The following is a 14,998-nucleotide window of genomic DNA, read 5'->3' on the forward strand; positions in this document are numbered from 1 at the left end:
CTCAAATTAACTTGCTCATCCTCCTTTAAAAATATATATTAGAATTAATTTGAAATATATTGGAAGGAAAAAAATGAACAAAATCAATTCTTTAAGAAATCCCAATGATATATTTTATACTAGTCATTGCTTTTAAATCATTAATCTTAAAACAGGGAACTTTGTCATTAAGTACAGTTCAGCCCGTGTTTACTTTTTAGACAACTTTTTAACAAAGTGTCCTACAGAGAAATATGCAAATTATAAGTGTGCAGTTCAATGCGTTTTCACTAACTGAGCATCCCTTTGTGAGCGACCAGATAATTATCAGCACACCAGAAACCCCCTCACCCGTGTCCCCATCCGGTCACTTTTCCTTCTGCTTCCTGCTGTGTTCAGTCAGTCCCCCGGGCCAGCCTACACATGGCCACCACCATCCCTAGCACCACCCCGCTCCCAGGCCTTTGAGACCCTACCTAGCCTTCTCCTTGAGGGTATCGGTGCCATTCAGCCAGTCTCGTGGTGTGGACGAAGAGAAGCCAAAGCCAGCAGCCGGATGTGACCGGACAGTGCACCCCCCTGCCCCCAGCCCAGCTCCACCCCTCCTCTGCATGCCTCTCCCTCCCTGTAACCCCAGCCCTCTCAGCCCTACCCCACTCACTTCACTGCACTTAATATTTCTGTTAGAGGAAGTTAAGCAAATACCAACTGTGTGTGTTAATTGGTTGACTTATATTTAAGAAGCCATGAATGGAGAACACTTGTTTATCTTCTTTACAAGTCACCATTGTCTCAGGGTCTGCTTATTTGTTTCGGTCCCTGAGACTTTGGATTAAACTGGGTGAGATTAAATTTGGGGGAAGAAAAAGAGAAGAATCTGCCTATCCAGTTCCTGGGCCCGACAGCTTATGACCTGGACTCCTCACTTGCCTGATCTTTGCAGAGTCCTCTCTGGGGCCAGGAGCAAGGGGTAATGGAGGTGGGAAGGAATGAACGTCATGTTCCTGCTAAATGTGTCCTATGGATGAGCCTTTCTCAACCGGGGTTCCCGGAGAGATTGAAGCCCTATACATCATCCAAAATGGTACTTGCTGGGGCGCCTGGGCGGCATCCGACATGATTTCAGCTCAGGTCATGATCTCAGGGTCATGGGATCGAGCCCCGAGTTGGGCTCCGTGCTGTGGGTGGAGCTTGCTTAAAATTCTCTCACCCCCTCTCCCGCTGCCCCTCCCCCCAATTTTTTTTTTTTATAAAAAATATAAAATGTTTCTTGTTATGTACCATTTCTGGGAGAGTGGAGAAACTAGCCAGTGAAATCATTTTCTGGGCTCTGTGATTCCGATGAGAAGCCCCATTTGAGAAAGGAGCTGTGGTGTGCCCCAGAAATACACTATGATATATCGATTCTAATGAGATGAATTAGGTCTCGGGTAATGTGCTCTCTGTCTCCGTCTGTGTTCCTCAGGACGGGAATACAGCCCTACACGAAGCATCCTGGCACGGTTTTAGCCAGTCAGCCAAACTGCTCGTTAAAGCAGGAGCCAACGTGCTTGCCAAGAACAAGGTGAGGCCCCGCAGGTGCTAGAAGGCTCCGTTCACAGGTGAGGACAGCGAGGGCTGTCGTCCCCGCATGAGCCTCTTCAGCGAAGCAGGAGCTGGGGGGAGCAGGGGAAATGAAACCTAATCTCCATGGTGAGCAAGAGTCTTCCTCTGAATTCTCCAGGCTCTCGCCGCTTTCCCGTTGGTTTATCCAGGTTGGGCAAGCAGCCCCTCCTCCTGGAGACAGGGAGGGGCCAGCAGCACCTCTTCTGCATCTTCCTGTCTCCCTCCGGTTGCTTATCATGTCTCATCCCCCTCCTTCTGTGCTCATTAGTAATGAAGGCATCTCTGCAGAACCTCACAGCAGACTGGCCACTTTGCTTAGTCCCTTCTTCATCCTGCTCCTCCTCCGCTCAGGAAACTTCCAGTAAAGCTCCCCCGCCTGACGCTGTCTCCGGCATCCCTGGAGGGGTCTCAGCCTGTGGGCAGCCTCTTCCCTGAGCCTTTCCCAGTATGTGCCTCGTGCGCTATCAGAGTGGGCTCACCGTGTCCCCGCCCCCACCCCGCTCCTTTGGGGAAAGCCTGCTCCTCATGGCCACCTATAAACCTGCAACCTGGGCTCCCAGGGCAGTAGCCTCCTATTTCCTGCAGAGCTCCCGTGACACTCCACACACCTTTGCACTGTCGTCTACTGGTTTAATGTTTCTCATAGTTTCCTCATGGGACAAAAGCATGAGGAAAAGAAGCAGCCCATGCATCGTAAGATCTCCGATCATGCCTGAGCCACTGCCTGGGAGACTGGTGGCTGCTTCATTTCTTCAAAGTGGTATATTGTCTGGAACAGGAGTTGTAGGCAGACCCATGTTGTATCGTAGATCCTGGAACTCTGAGAAGCCAGTGGTTCCCAGTTAATGGATAGGGAAGCCTGAGCTGGGAGCCAGTAGTGTCAACGAAGCCACATGACTTGTTCATGACACAGTCTGGTCCATAAACTAGCCTGAGTCCCTCTGAGCCACCACACTGCCTCCTGTCCTGTATGGGGCCCCAAAGGTATTGCAGAAAACCACAAGATCTCTCTAGATAGAACAGCAGAGACTGTCACAAGCAAAGGTAGGTGCTGTCCCAGAACAGGACTTCCACGTTCTGCACCAGCCACGTCCTCCAGCAAAGCCTCTAAAAAGGCCCTTTCCTCTGCTTTACTGAGGTATAAATGACTGACAAATAAAATTGTAAGGTATTGAAAACGTACAAAGTGATGACTTGAGATATGTGTATGTTGTACAAGGATTATTACCCCCATCAGGTTAATGAACATGCCCATCATCTCATGTTTATAGTTCTAAAAAGTTTTTGATGTAAATGTTTCAGTTCTATTCTTCATATACAGTTTATCAACCACAGTCACCATGCTGTATGTTAGAGGATACCCGTCTTAAAACTGAAACTTTATACCCTTCTCCCAGCGTTTCCCTGTTTTCCCCCACCCTCTACATGTAAGTGATACTTACCGTATTTGCTTCTCTGTCTGGCTTATTTCATTTTGCATAATGTGCTCTGGGTTCATACATGTCCCAAATGATAGAATTTCTTTCTTTTTTTAAGGTTGAATGATCCTCTGTTGTGTAAGAACATTCTGTTGTGTAAGAACTTACTCAGGAAGTGTATCAGCCCCAGTCTGGGGAATAAGTACTCATTACTCGGGACGGAAAAACGCCTGCTGCATATATATTCCCACTTAGGTCACATTTTCTAAATGTCAGCTCCCGAAGTACAATCCATACACAATAAAGTTCAGCCTCTTAGGTATATTGTATGAGTTTTGACGAATGTACACAGTTGTGTAACCACCTCCGCAATCAAGATGTAGAATGTTTCCATCGCCCCAAAGACTTCCTTTATGTCCCTGGGTGACAATCTCCCACCCACCCACCACTCCCAGCTCCTGGCAACCGCCGACCTGCTTTGCCTTTCCCAGAACATCATGTAAAGCAATCGTAGAGTATGTAGCATTTCATGCCTGACGTCTTCCCCTCACGTTTTTGAGTGTCCTCCATGTTACATGTGAGACTAGTTCATTCCATTTATCCCCCAGTAATAGTCCAGTGTCTGAATATACCATCATTTGTGTGTTCTATGCCCGCGGTTTTTAATTTTCTCAATCCAAATGTTTTTCAGCGTAATTGATATTTTCTTATTAGCAAAGCTTGGTGTATGGTTCTAGAACCATCAGATTCCTTTTATTTCAACACATTAAGTAACTGCCACAAAGCCAACACCTTTGAGACAACCTACTGCCAGTGCTGTAAGAATTACACCAAGCCAGGCGCCGAGCCCTTGCACCAGGAATGGAGTGTTTAAAATGTGGGCTGATCCTTTGTTTCTGAGAGCGAAGCTAGCAGTGGCTCCCTACGTGTCTGTGCTTTAAAATCTCCTGGAAAACTTTAAACAAAAACCATGGGGGGAGGGAGCAAACTCACCCGGTAACCGGGCCTAGAGTGACAGGCTGTCCCACTTTTCCCTGGGTCCAGAGGTTTTTAGAGTTGAGGACTTGCAGTGCTGACACCTGACCTGCCCAGACTCCACCCCAGGCCAAGTAAATCAGAATCCCTAGAAGGGTCGCTGCTGAGCACCGTAGTCTTAACAGCTTCCCCAGGTGACTCTGATGCAGTAGAAGGTTGATAACGAGGGAGGTCACTAAGCCCTCAGGCTTGTAACCTTCCAGCTCCTTGGAGGGAGCAGTGAGCCAGAAAGATTCTACCCAGGCTACTTGGAGCAAGGGGTATGAGAGGGGAGGTAAGTGAACCAGCAACATACGGTTTTTCTCTGTGTGTTGTGTTTCGTTTTGCTTTTAAAAATAAAACTCATTATTTTCAAGAAGCTGAGGAATAGAACGTTGTCGGAGTCTGGGCAGACAGTGCAGTGGACGCAGCTCCAGGGCGAGGAAGGGCTGTAAGCAGGCAGTGAACAGCTCTGAGCCCACACAGTCGCAGTCCTGACCCCACTTTGTAGCTCAGCCCAACAGTCACTGAGCTTGTAGACTCCACCCCCCGCATGCTCCCAGGCTCTCTCAGACGAACACCAAATCTCTTCTTAACGCTGTCTGCATTTCTTGTCACTTTTATCAGCAGCCTTGCAGGCACTGTTTGCACGGTTTTAAAATTCTGTTTGTGTCATGAGTTCCTTCTGAAAGATTGCTCTAGACATTATTCTGACGCTTGACGTCCCTGTGAAATGGCATATTGCTGGTGGAGCCCAAAAAGCACGAGGGTCTCCATCTGTATGATAAGCGGTGGACGTAATTGTGTTGCCTGCTGTGTGGGTACCTTGACCATAGTTTTAATTTTGACATTTAAGGAAAATGCAAGAATGGACAGTTTGCAGAAGGCCTACAAGTTAATCTACATTAGCTACCCCCACAGGACATGGCCTCTGTTGCTTTTACTCCATTGGTGGAGTATGGTAGCCACAGCTGTTGTCCGTGTTGGGTGGGAAGGCTGTGGTCCTCTCCAAAATGAGTGCAATGCAGCATGCGGGCACAGCATTTTGCCATTAAGTAAACACTCTCCTGGGTACTCCCGATTAACCCTCACGGCCTCAGGATGTAGGGGTCACACTCCATTTTACAGGTAAGGAATTCAGGACAGCATATGAAGAGCCTTGACCAGTGACTTTCAACTAGTAAGTTGCAGAGCCAAGGTTTTATGACCCATGGGACTCTTGTGGCTTTCCGGATTCCATATTAACTATTCTTGCGGCTGAAACCCCTCTGCCGGGGTCACCAATCAGGAAGCAGAGAATGTGAGCATTGACCCTTTTTTTTTTTTTTCTTGCAAGTATCCGTCAACCTTCTGCAAAGCCTGCCCGGTGCAGGTCTGCCAAGAAGCGAGTTGCTAACGTGTCCTCCCTTCTCTTGCCTCTCTCCAAGGCGGGAAACACCGCTCTGCACCTGGCCTGCCAGAACAGCCACTCCCAGAGCACACGCGTCCTCCTGCTGGGCGGGTCCCGTGCCGACCTCAAAAATAATGTGGGTGAACAAATCCGGCTTCTCTCGCGCTCTCTTGTGTCCCCTTGGAAAGTAACCCTAAAAGCATACTTCAGTATTAACACCTAGAAAATGAAAATGTGAAACGTGTTTGGGGACTGTCTAAAAAGTGTTCGTTTTTTTGGCTACGTCCTGAGTGGTCGGCCAGGGGCAGGAGAAGAGGAATCAAGACTCAAATACTGCTTTTCTCCCATCCTTTTCCCCTCTGCTCCTCAGCCTGGGTTTGTTTCAATGTTTCTCCTAGCATGCGCTTGCAAATGAGTCCAGAAAATCTCTGCCCACATAGTGTTGTACAGTTAGCGAATGTCAGACGGTACCATCCAGGGAAGAAGGTCGTCTGATGCTCCAGGGCCTGTGTCTACAAATCAGTTAGGGACGTGCCCTTGGGAAGAGCTGATGGGTCTAGTTCTTAGAGGATTCCTGACTGTTGAGGTCACGTGGGCATGCCCCCTCCCTCCACAAGCAGCCATCTTTCCTTTACGAGTCCCCGGCCTCATTCCTCGACTAGAGACTCTGACTGGGGTTCCTCTCAAAAAATGGTCTTTGAAGTCAGACTTCTCTAGAGTGGGTCTTAGAATGCCCTGGACCTAGGCTCTGAACTTGGCTGCTTCTTAATCCAGGGGAGAAGGTTATGCTGAGTGGCCGTTGTCTCTAGACAAAGTTTGAATGAAAATATCAAGAAAACACCGCAGAATGTCCTGACTTTGTCTCCAGTTTTGTTTCTCTGTGAGCGGTTTAGCCGGTGACCACTAAGGAAGATATTGATCGTGAGGTTTTTCTCTGAATGCCCTGTTTTACGCCAGTGATTGCCTCTTCCTCTGCTCCCCCAGACTGCTCTGCCCCATATGAGCTATCGGGGTCCTACTCAAATGAGACGCAGCTCGAACTTTTTTTTACAACACGCGTGATCTTAAAATCTGAGTGCTCTCCCTGCCACACTGTCTTTTGAGCCATGAGGAATCCATGATGGAGGAGGGCTCGTTTCCAAAGCAGTGCTGTTGGTCTTAATTCCGTGTGCTCCAGAGCATGGGGCTGTAGGAGAGGCTGTGGTGAATGGGTTCCTGTCAAGCGCTGGGTAAGCAGAGTCTGCCTTGGCTCTGGTGAAGGCCTCGTGGGGAGCGGGCATCCAGCATCTGAAACCTGACAGCCCAGAGTCTGCACAGCAGAACGCCCGCAGAGCCGCAGACCGCAGCCAAAGCTGTGGGTCTCGCGGTGAAGGGTCCACGGGGAAGTGAAGGCTTCCTGTTCAGGCTGATAACCTTGAACATATGCTAGTCTGCCAGTTTTTTAATCAATTTTTTCTTTTCTTATTTTTTTTCCTTCCACCAGTAACTGCTCAGATTGTGCTCAGAGTTTGATTTCTGTCCGCAGGCAGGCGACACCTGTTTGCACGTTGCTGCACGCTATAATCACTTGTCCATCATTAAGCTCCTCCTCAGTGCTTTCTGTTCTGTCCATGAAAAGAACCAGGTCAGTGCATGTGTCCTCCCCACGGCTACCGGGCCCCCTTCCCACGAGGCTGGCAGGTGTGTTAGCACAAGTGGGGTCAGAGGCTGCTGGGAGCCTCTAGTCTGGGATGAGGCGAGACTATTGCTCGGAGTTCTGTAGTGCACGGAGTTCTGCGCTCCTGGTTTATCTGGCTTCCTGGAGGGAGCCTGCTCTTCCCATTCCAGTGCATATCTCCATATTTGCATATCAAACACTTTCTGAAGATCCTGGGGCAGGTTTTGCTTGTAACGCTTTTACAAAGAAAACCCACAAAGAGGAATGTGGCTTAATAAGCAAGGGAATTGGGTGTCTCCTGACTCCTTGAGTTCTGCTCCTTGCACTGCCACTTGGAGCTGATGGAGTCTCTGGTCTCTGAAAAATTGGGTATGTGATCAGCATCTGTGCCATATCCTGGGGTTTTGCCATAAAACTGTGATTATTACAGTGTCCTATGGCAATGTGTGTGACTTACAGTAGCTTCAATTTGTTAAATGTCTTGATATTTACTGATACCTAAGTGATAACATTGTCCTTTCTGAGTATGGGTACGTATATCAGAAATTTTAAAAACAGATCATTATTCAGATTAACTGTGTCCCACTAACAGTGGTTTCTGACTCCCACTGTATATTAAGAATCAACAGGGAAATTATAAATACCACTGCTGAATCTTACAGCAGTTTAAAAGACCAGAATCCAGGTAATAGGATTTTTAGAGAGCCCTTGACCTGAGTGTGCAGACAGGATTGAGAACCACTGGCCCAGCTGTATACCTAATCCTGTCATTCTCCAGGCTTCCAGCGGCTTCTAGCTCATCAGACAGGTGACACTTAGCCAGCCCCCATGAACTCGTGTTTTTCAACCTTGGCAGGATGTTTCAGTCCCCTGAGAGCTTTGAGAAATCCCCATACCCAATGCACACTTCAAAACAATTCAATCAGAGTCTGGGGGTGTGACCAGGATGGCAATAGTTCTCAAAGCTCCAGAGGTGACTCCAGTTTGCAGCCAAGCTTGGAAACCCCTGCTGGAGAGCATCCCCCAGCACCCACAACTAAGTGACTCAGCAGTGAACCACAACTGCCCTGGCTACTCCTGGGGGCCGAGGGCCACGGGGCAGGTGGATTTCCATGCTGCCCAAGAAAACCCATCATCTGGAACGTGACCTGCTCGCCTAGTGGGAGAGAACAGATTACTTCACATCTGTATTTGCCTCATTTGTTTATATCCTTTGCTTGGGGACTGGCCCATGAAGCTGCCGTTGTCCATAGCCTCCTTCCGTAGTTGACTGACCATCTTTTGTATGAAGAAAATATGAACTTTATTATAGGCTACTTGGTAAGAGGTTAAAAACTGCTGGTCTTAAGTGAACACTGATTTTTCTTCAGTGAGTCCACCCAAATGAAGAACCCCCTGAGCCTGCAAAGGGATTCCCAGTGGGCTCTTTACATTCCCACAGGTGCTGCAGGGCTGGGGTTCCACCCCCGTCCCCCCGACCCAGCGCTTGTAGAAGTAGCCACTTTCTCCCAGCTTCTGCTCATTCTAGTAGTCAGAGACCAAGGGGTCCTCTGCCTGGGCAGATGGACATGGTTCAGAGCCCTGTGATGGCTAGCCTGCTGGCCCCTGGCTGGGTGCCCGTTATCCTATCTTGGTGAAGGCTTCAGGTCTCACCGTTCTCAACAACCCCAGCCCAGCATTACTTTGCCCTCTGTACTCAATTCTGTGATTTCTAGTATCCTCCGTCGGAGAGGAATGTGATCTTTGTATGTAGGTCATTTTAAAGAGACCTCTCGAAAGAGAGCCACATAACCCTTGAACTAAGGGTCCCCTATCAAAGGCCAATCCTAATTTGAAAAGCTACCACCAGGCCATGGGATGAAAAACCGGAGGGCTGGAAACCATTATCAGATGGAGTTTAGCAGCCTTTCTTATTAATTTCAGGCTGGAGACACAGCACTTCATGTTGCTGCTGCCCTAAATCACAAGAAGGTGGTTAAAATCTTACTGGAAGCTGGAGCAGATGGGACGATTGTTAATAATGTAAGTGAAGTCGCAACGATGTTTCTGAAAATCATTTCCACCCCTTTCCAGAATGGAGGGTGTTGTTACTACCTCACCTCCCGCAGGGCACCTAGCCTCACCCAGTCTTATTCTGCAAAAGGCACAAAGCTCCCCAGCCTTACTCTGTAAGAGCTGGGTTTCTGCTAAAGCTGAGGACCCCAGAAGTGGACTTGGGAAGCCTTGCTCATGAACTGTTGAGCCCCGAGCATTTATCTTTAGACTCCTAGCTCAAGTGAGCACATCCTGCCAGGAAAGGGAAGGTCATGGGTATCGGAGTAAACTGACAAGTGGATGTTATGGGAAGGGAGTTCCTGACCTATACATGGATTGGCTTCTCAGAAAAGTGGCCACATGACCATCAGATTAATCATCCTCAAAATTCTCTTCTCCAAAATCCCCTTCTCTCTCTCTCTCAGTATCCCACCTCCCCCCTTTCGTCTCTTTCCTGGGCCCTGTGGCAGGCGCTGGCTCAGGCACCCTTTATTCCTTGAGGCTGAGCTGGGGTCTCTGCCCTCCTGAAGCAGCACAGACTCAGAGGGGCTGGGGGCCAGACAGTTGTGTGGAGAGGTGGGGAGTGTTGGAGCTGACAAAATTCTCCTGTAGCCAGTCCGCACTTTCCTCCTCCTCACAGCTCTCCCACCTGATTGGGTGGTGCGTTACCATACCTGTCCCCTGAGGTCTTTCCCTTCTTTTGAATCCCTCAGTTATCAACTCCTACCTTTTGGCTTGATCTCCCTAGAGCCTGCCGTATGGCCATAGCTTCCTAATTGTTCTTTATAATCCAGGTCCTAAGACTGGCTGGGGCCTCATCTGTCCTTCCAAGTGTCCTCCAGGGAAAACTCATTGCTCTGCTGCATGTGATGGTCCTTTGTGTTTCTTCAGCTGAAAGCTTCCACTGTGACCTTGTCTTTCACATTCCCTCCTCTCTCTTCTAGGAAGGATTCCTTGGTGGGCAGGCATTCCAGAGCTTTGCTTCCTCAAGGGTCCGTACTGACCCGCTGCTGCTGTGTGCTGCTAGTCACTGTGCCCTTGGGTGTGACGTGGCTCCCCCGCTGACAGCGGTGGGCCTCAAGAGCAGGGCCAGGTCTTACGTGTGATTGTATCTTGTTGAGCTTGCAGTGTGGCTGAGTGTCCCCGCTGGGCTAGGTGTGGGCAGGACTGGTGTCTTTTACTCACTTGTCCTCCACTGTGCCTTTCCTTAGGCAGGCCAGACTCCACTGGAGACTGCTCGCTACCACAATAATCCGGAAGTTGCTCTTCTCCTCACTAAAGCTCCCCAGGTAGGATTTATTGGATTTTCCATTATATGGCTGATGTGGGGCTGCAAAGTTGTTGGGATTCTCTGGTGACCATCTATTAGAGCCAATTCATACTACCTTAAGTAGGAAATTGATGGGTTCACAATCAGGCAGTGGAAAATGTAGGAATCCGCGTGGGCCCCCAGGATAACTAGAACCAGAGACATAAGTTTCAGCGGCTCGTCTTCATACATGGGCATCCTTTCTTCTCTGTGGCTGGATCATGGTCCTTACTGGCTTTGTGGACTGTAACTCTCCAAGTGCTTGGGGAAAAGGTTCTGGTTTAAATGATGCAGAAGAGGATCGAGATTGACGAGCTTGGGGCAAACACCCTGAACAAGTAGGACAGGCACGTTAGGAAGACAGCTGTATCCATTTGACTGTGTGGTCGGAAGGGGCCTTTCCCAGAGAAAGGTGGGAGAAAGGGATCCATTGTAGGCAAACAAAGCAGTTAATGTCCACTGGAGGCAGTCAAATATAATGGTGTTCTTTCCTTTTATTGAATGTAATGGTATTTGGGGCCTCATTTAACTTAAAATTAGTATCATTTGAGTTGAGATTGAAACTATCTAACACTTAATAATGTATAAGCTGTTCCTCATTTTAGCATCCTGAAATAACGGTTTTTTGTTTCTTCATATTACCTTTCAGACACCTAATTTTCATAATTGTGCCTACAATATACATACCCTTTTGTATCCTGCCCTTTATCTTAATTATAATAGGAAAATGTTCTGCAGTTCACATAATTACTCATCATGATGGAAACCAGTTTGCTTTTTTGTTGCTGTCCAATATTTTGTTATAATAATTTGGATCTAAATGTCCAATATTAAGGAAATGGTTTACTTCCTGATTAGAGGTACTCTGTTACATTACAGCAAAAATAGATTCATTTTCAATCTTAATATGCCTGATGCTGTAAGCAGGTAAAGTCTCAGAGAGCCAGAGGAAGATTCTAGATAGGACCCTGCTGTACCCAACTCCCATCAGCCCAGAGGTCTGTGTGGCCTTTATTTCATTTTTTTTTTTAAATTTTAAGATCTTTATTTATTTATTTGACAGAGAGACAGCAAGAGAGGGAACCCAAGCAGGGGAAGTGGGGAAGGGATAAGCTGGCTTCCCGCCGGGCAGGGAGCCTGATTCTGGTCAGGATCCCAGGACCATGGGATCATGACCTGAGCCCAAGGCAGATGTTTAACGGCTGAGCCACCCAGGCACCCCTCATTTACGTTTTTAAAACCTACCTGATATAATTAGCAGTATCTGGAAGAGGTGAAGATTTTTGCCTTTTGAAAACTGGTCAGCCTGTCGCCCATGGAGTGGGTCCCCAGTGGTGTGTGGAAGTCTCTGGAGCCCCTGACAAGAACAAGTCAAGTGGTGCTTTGGAAAAAGTTTCCACCTCTTTCCAACTATTGCAAATGAATCATCAACGGAATCACATCCATGAATCCTGATAGAAAAATATTGGTCTCTTACAGATCAGAAAGTAAGGGATGCTATCATAAAGGTCAGAATCCATCTCTGTTACATGGCATTTCAGCATTTGGCAGTTCGGACAGCCACCTCTGTTCTTAGCTGTATGATGATCATCAACCTTCGTGGCATGGAGTATCCCCAAGGCACACAGACTTACAGGCCTCTAACTCTACCTACCTTTTGTCTTCCAGATCTCAGGGATCTGAGTTCACAGAGAAAAAACTTTACCATGGACCTTTTCCCTATGTAATTCTCCTTTAGTGTTTCCATTAAAAGCAAACAAGAAAATCTTCAGTTTTTACACACCCACTTGAATAGCAAACAGGATGACATTTTATGGAAGTTTTTTGCGTGATTATATATGCTAAACTCTATTCTCGACACGAAGAAGGAACTTTCGAATATGCATAAAATTATATACAGGCTGTTCTTCTGTTCTGAGGTGATAGAACTAACCTTCCTCTGTGTGAAACAGGAAATTCCTTGCCTTGGCACCTTAGTTGACCATGGATTTCAATGGCAATCCTTCGAGGTTACTTTGTAAAGATCCATATACCCTGATTTCTGTGAACTGGAAAAGATTGATGACATTCCATTTGGTAGACGATATGGCTCGCTGAGAAAGGCTGTAAGCCATGCAAAGTTATTTTCACTGACTAATAACACGGTCTATGGAGGGAATTATTCTGGTGATTTGGGTGACCTGTGAGTATCCCTTCTCAGTTTAGATTGATACTGTTCACAAATGCTTCTGAAAGTGAATTTTGGGTGGATGCTGGGCTGTATTCTGTTCCGGCAGACCATAAGCTGAATGAGCGATGGGCGCTAGTCACTTCGCATCAGACTAGACTTCCTAGTAAGTCTGAATTTAGCTGAAGAAAGGGCTTAGGACAGTGGCTCTCAGACCTTTTGGTCTAGGGACACATAATGTTCTAGAGGCCCATAAAGAGCTGTGCTTATATCTGTTAATAGTTACCGTAATTGAAATTCAACTTGCGAAGTGTTTTTAAATAATAAACATTTTTAACTCTGTTACCACAAAAGGAAGTTGATTTTCTGAAAAATAACTTTATCAAAACAAGTTGTGTGAGAAGAGTAAGTAGCAGTATAGCAGTATTTTTGATTTCTGCAAATCTCCATACTGTTTTCCTAAAAAGATGGGAGGGCCCTCCTTTACTTGCACATGTGATCCATTGGCGTATCGTGTGCAGCTTCTGGTAAACACCGCTGTACACTCAGTGTGAGAGAGAAGGCGGCCGACATTGTGGTAATATCATGAAGGTAATTTTAACCTTGTGGACCCAGGGTTCCAGGTCACTTTCAGAGCTGTTGGCTTCGGGGATGAAAATACAATTTAAAAATCTGGTTCAGCCACAGGCAGATATTTGTCCAGAATTCTCCATTTAGGTGTCTCCTGCTGCCCGTAGAGATTCTTTTTGTCCCATAATAGTGTCACTTGAATTTAATGAACACGAAGTTGAACATTGAGCTGAAAACTATGCTGAACTATTTACATAAGAAGACCAACTGTTTCTTTGCAGAAAAATTTTGAGACCTTGAAAGTGTTTGCACTTCCTAGACCCCTTAGTCAAAGTGGGGTGGGTGCCTCTTGAACTGGGAGCAAGGGGCTGGGGGAAGGGTATGGAGCTGAGCCAGAGACTGAGGTGTCTGCCAGCTCAAAGATCTGTACCCTTGTTAAACTTCTTCTGTCAATCAAGGTACTCTAGGGACTGGGGCAGGAAGAAGGCACCTAACAGTGACTGATGGTCCAGCGTGTGCCAGCCGGCTGCTTGTCTTGGTTAATCCTACTAACTCCCCATATTTACACTGGGGAATGCAGAGAGGGCAAAGAACTTGCCCAAAGATTTTACAGCCAGCTGCTGCTGGGTTCCAAAATCAGGCTATCAGACCGCTATCAGTCTGTGTCCATTCCACCTTCCCGCACTCAAAGGGGCAGACCAAATGCTTCCTTCTGAGAGATTCCTGTCCCGTGGTTGGTACCGTGGTTCACAGATGCACCTCAGTGTTTGACTCAAACTCCCAGTGCCTTGAATACAGTTAGATCAAGAGAAAATCTGATGGGCTAGTTCAGGTCCCGTGTACCAAGATAGTGAGCCTGTGCCTGGCCCGGGGCTGCCATGTTCTACCACTCTGGGGGATGCCATGCCTGTCCTAGTCTCTCTGAGCTGTGGTCCCTGGAGTTCAGCGTGCACAGCCTGCATATGCCTATATGGTGGCCGTTGTTCTTGTCCTAGACCTGAAGCTCCTGGAAATCAGGGATAAGGGGCTCCTCCTCTCTGGGTCCTTAGAGAGCCTGGCACGGGACCTTGGGAGCCTAGCAGACAGTCTGGAAGTGCTTGTGGACGTGAACGCCGGGTCTCCCACCAGGCTGGAAGCTGCATTAGATCAGAGCACCGGGTCCAAGGACGAGTCCATCATGCCGACGTTGCGCACCGGGGGTTTGTAACGATGCCTCTTGCCTCCTTCAGGTCTTGCGCTTCAGTCGTGGGCGAAGCCTGAGGAAAAAGAGAGAGAGGCTCAAGGAAGAGAGGAGAGCTCAGTCTGTGCCAAGAGATGAGGTGGCACAAAGCAAGGTGGGGGGTAGCCCTCCTGCGCCTCCCCAACTTCACCCCCTCCCAGAGGGTGGGAGACTCACGCGGCTTCTAGGCTTGTGGGGCAGCGGCCACGCCCTCTGTCTCTCCTTTCCACTGCTTCTTCAAACTGCTGTCCGTGCTTTCTCTTCGGCTCCCTGTCCTCCACTCCTCCAAGGGTTCAGATCGTGTGTCACCTGCCGGTCTTTTCCAGCCCCCTGTATCTGTGGCCCTGTCACCACCATGTGGACAGCTCCGCCTTGGACACTGTGCCCTTAATCGTACAGGGCAGTGGCTGGCAAAGCGTGGTGTCCACTGTATCGTCTGGGACCTTGTTAAAAGTGCAGAAGCCCTGGATCAGATGCTCTGGGAGGGGCCTGGCAAGCTGGGTTGGAACAAGCCCTGCGGGTGACTCTGATGCAGACTTAAGTTTGACACCCGCTGGCCTAGGTTGCTTCCTTCCTTTCTGCTTAGGGAGTGGACTGAGGCTATGGTCGCCCATGTGATTCCTCTGTGAGACTTGA

At 48.1% G+C, this 14,998-nt stretch overlaps 1 protein-coding gene across 11 annotated transcripts in view; it reads left to right on the forward strand.

Moving 5' to 3' along the window:
- ANKRD6 (ankyrin repeat domain 6) overlaps positions 1–14,998 on the forward strand; it is a 186,466-nt gene that overhangs the window by 159,062 nt on the left and 12,406 nt on the right. For 5 of the 11 annotated variants that reach the window (XM_032858110.1, XM_032858112.1, XM_032858113.1 and 2 more), the window contains 6 exons: positions 1,445–1,543; positions 5,444–5,542; positions 6,932–7,030; positions 8,987–9,085; positions 10,309–10,386; positions 14,373–14,477. In XM_032858110.1, the coding sequence (XP_032714001.1) occupies positions 1,445–1,543; positions 5,444–5,542; positions 6,932–7,030; positions 8,987–9,085; positions 10,309–10,386; positions 14,373–14,477 (579 nt within the window). Of the gene's footprint in view, positions 1–1,444; positions 1,544–4,194; positions 4,312–5,443; positions 5,543–6,931; positions 7,031–8,986; positions 9,086–10,308; positions 10,387–14,372; positions 14,478–14,998 lie in introns of those variants that run through there. The other 6 variants (XM_032858117.1, XM_032858116.1, XM_032858119.1 and 3 more) reach the window with 5 other exon arrangements.

Source organism: Lontra canadensis, unplaced genomic scaffold (assembly GCF_010015895.1).
Source record: "Lontra canadensis isolate GAN:19392208 unplaced genomic scaffold, GSC_riverotter_1.0 scaffold14, whole genome shotgun sequence".
NCBI lineage: Eukaryota > Metazoa > Chordata > Mammalia > Carnivora > Mustelidae > Lontra > Lontra canadensis.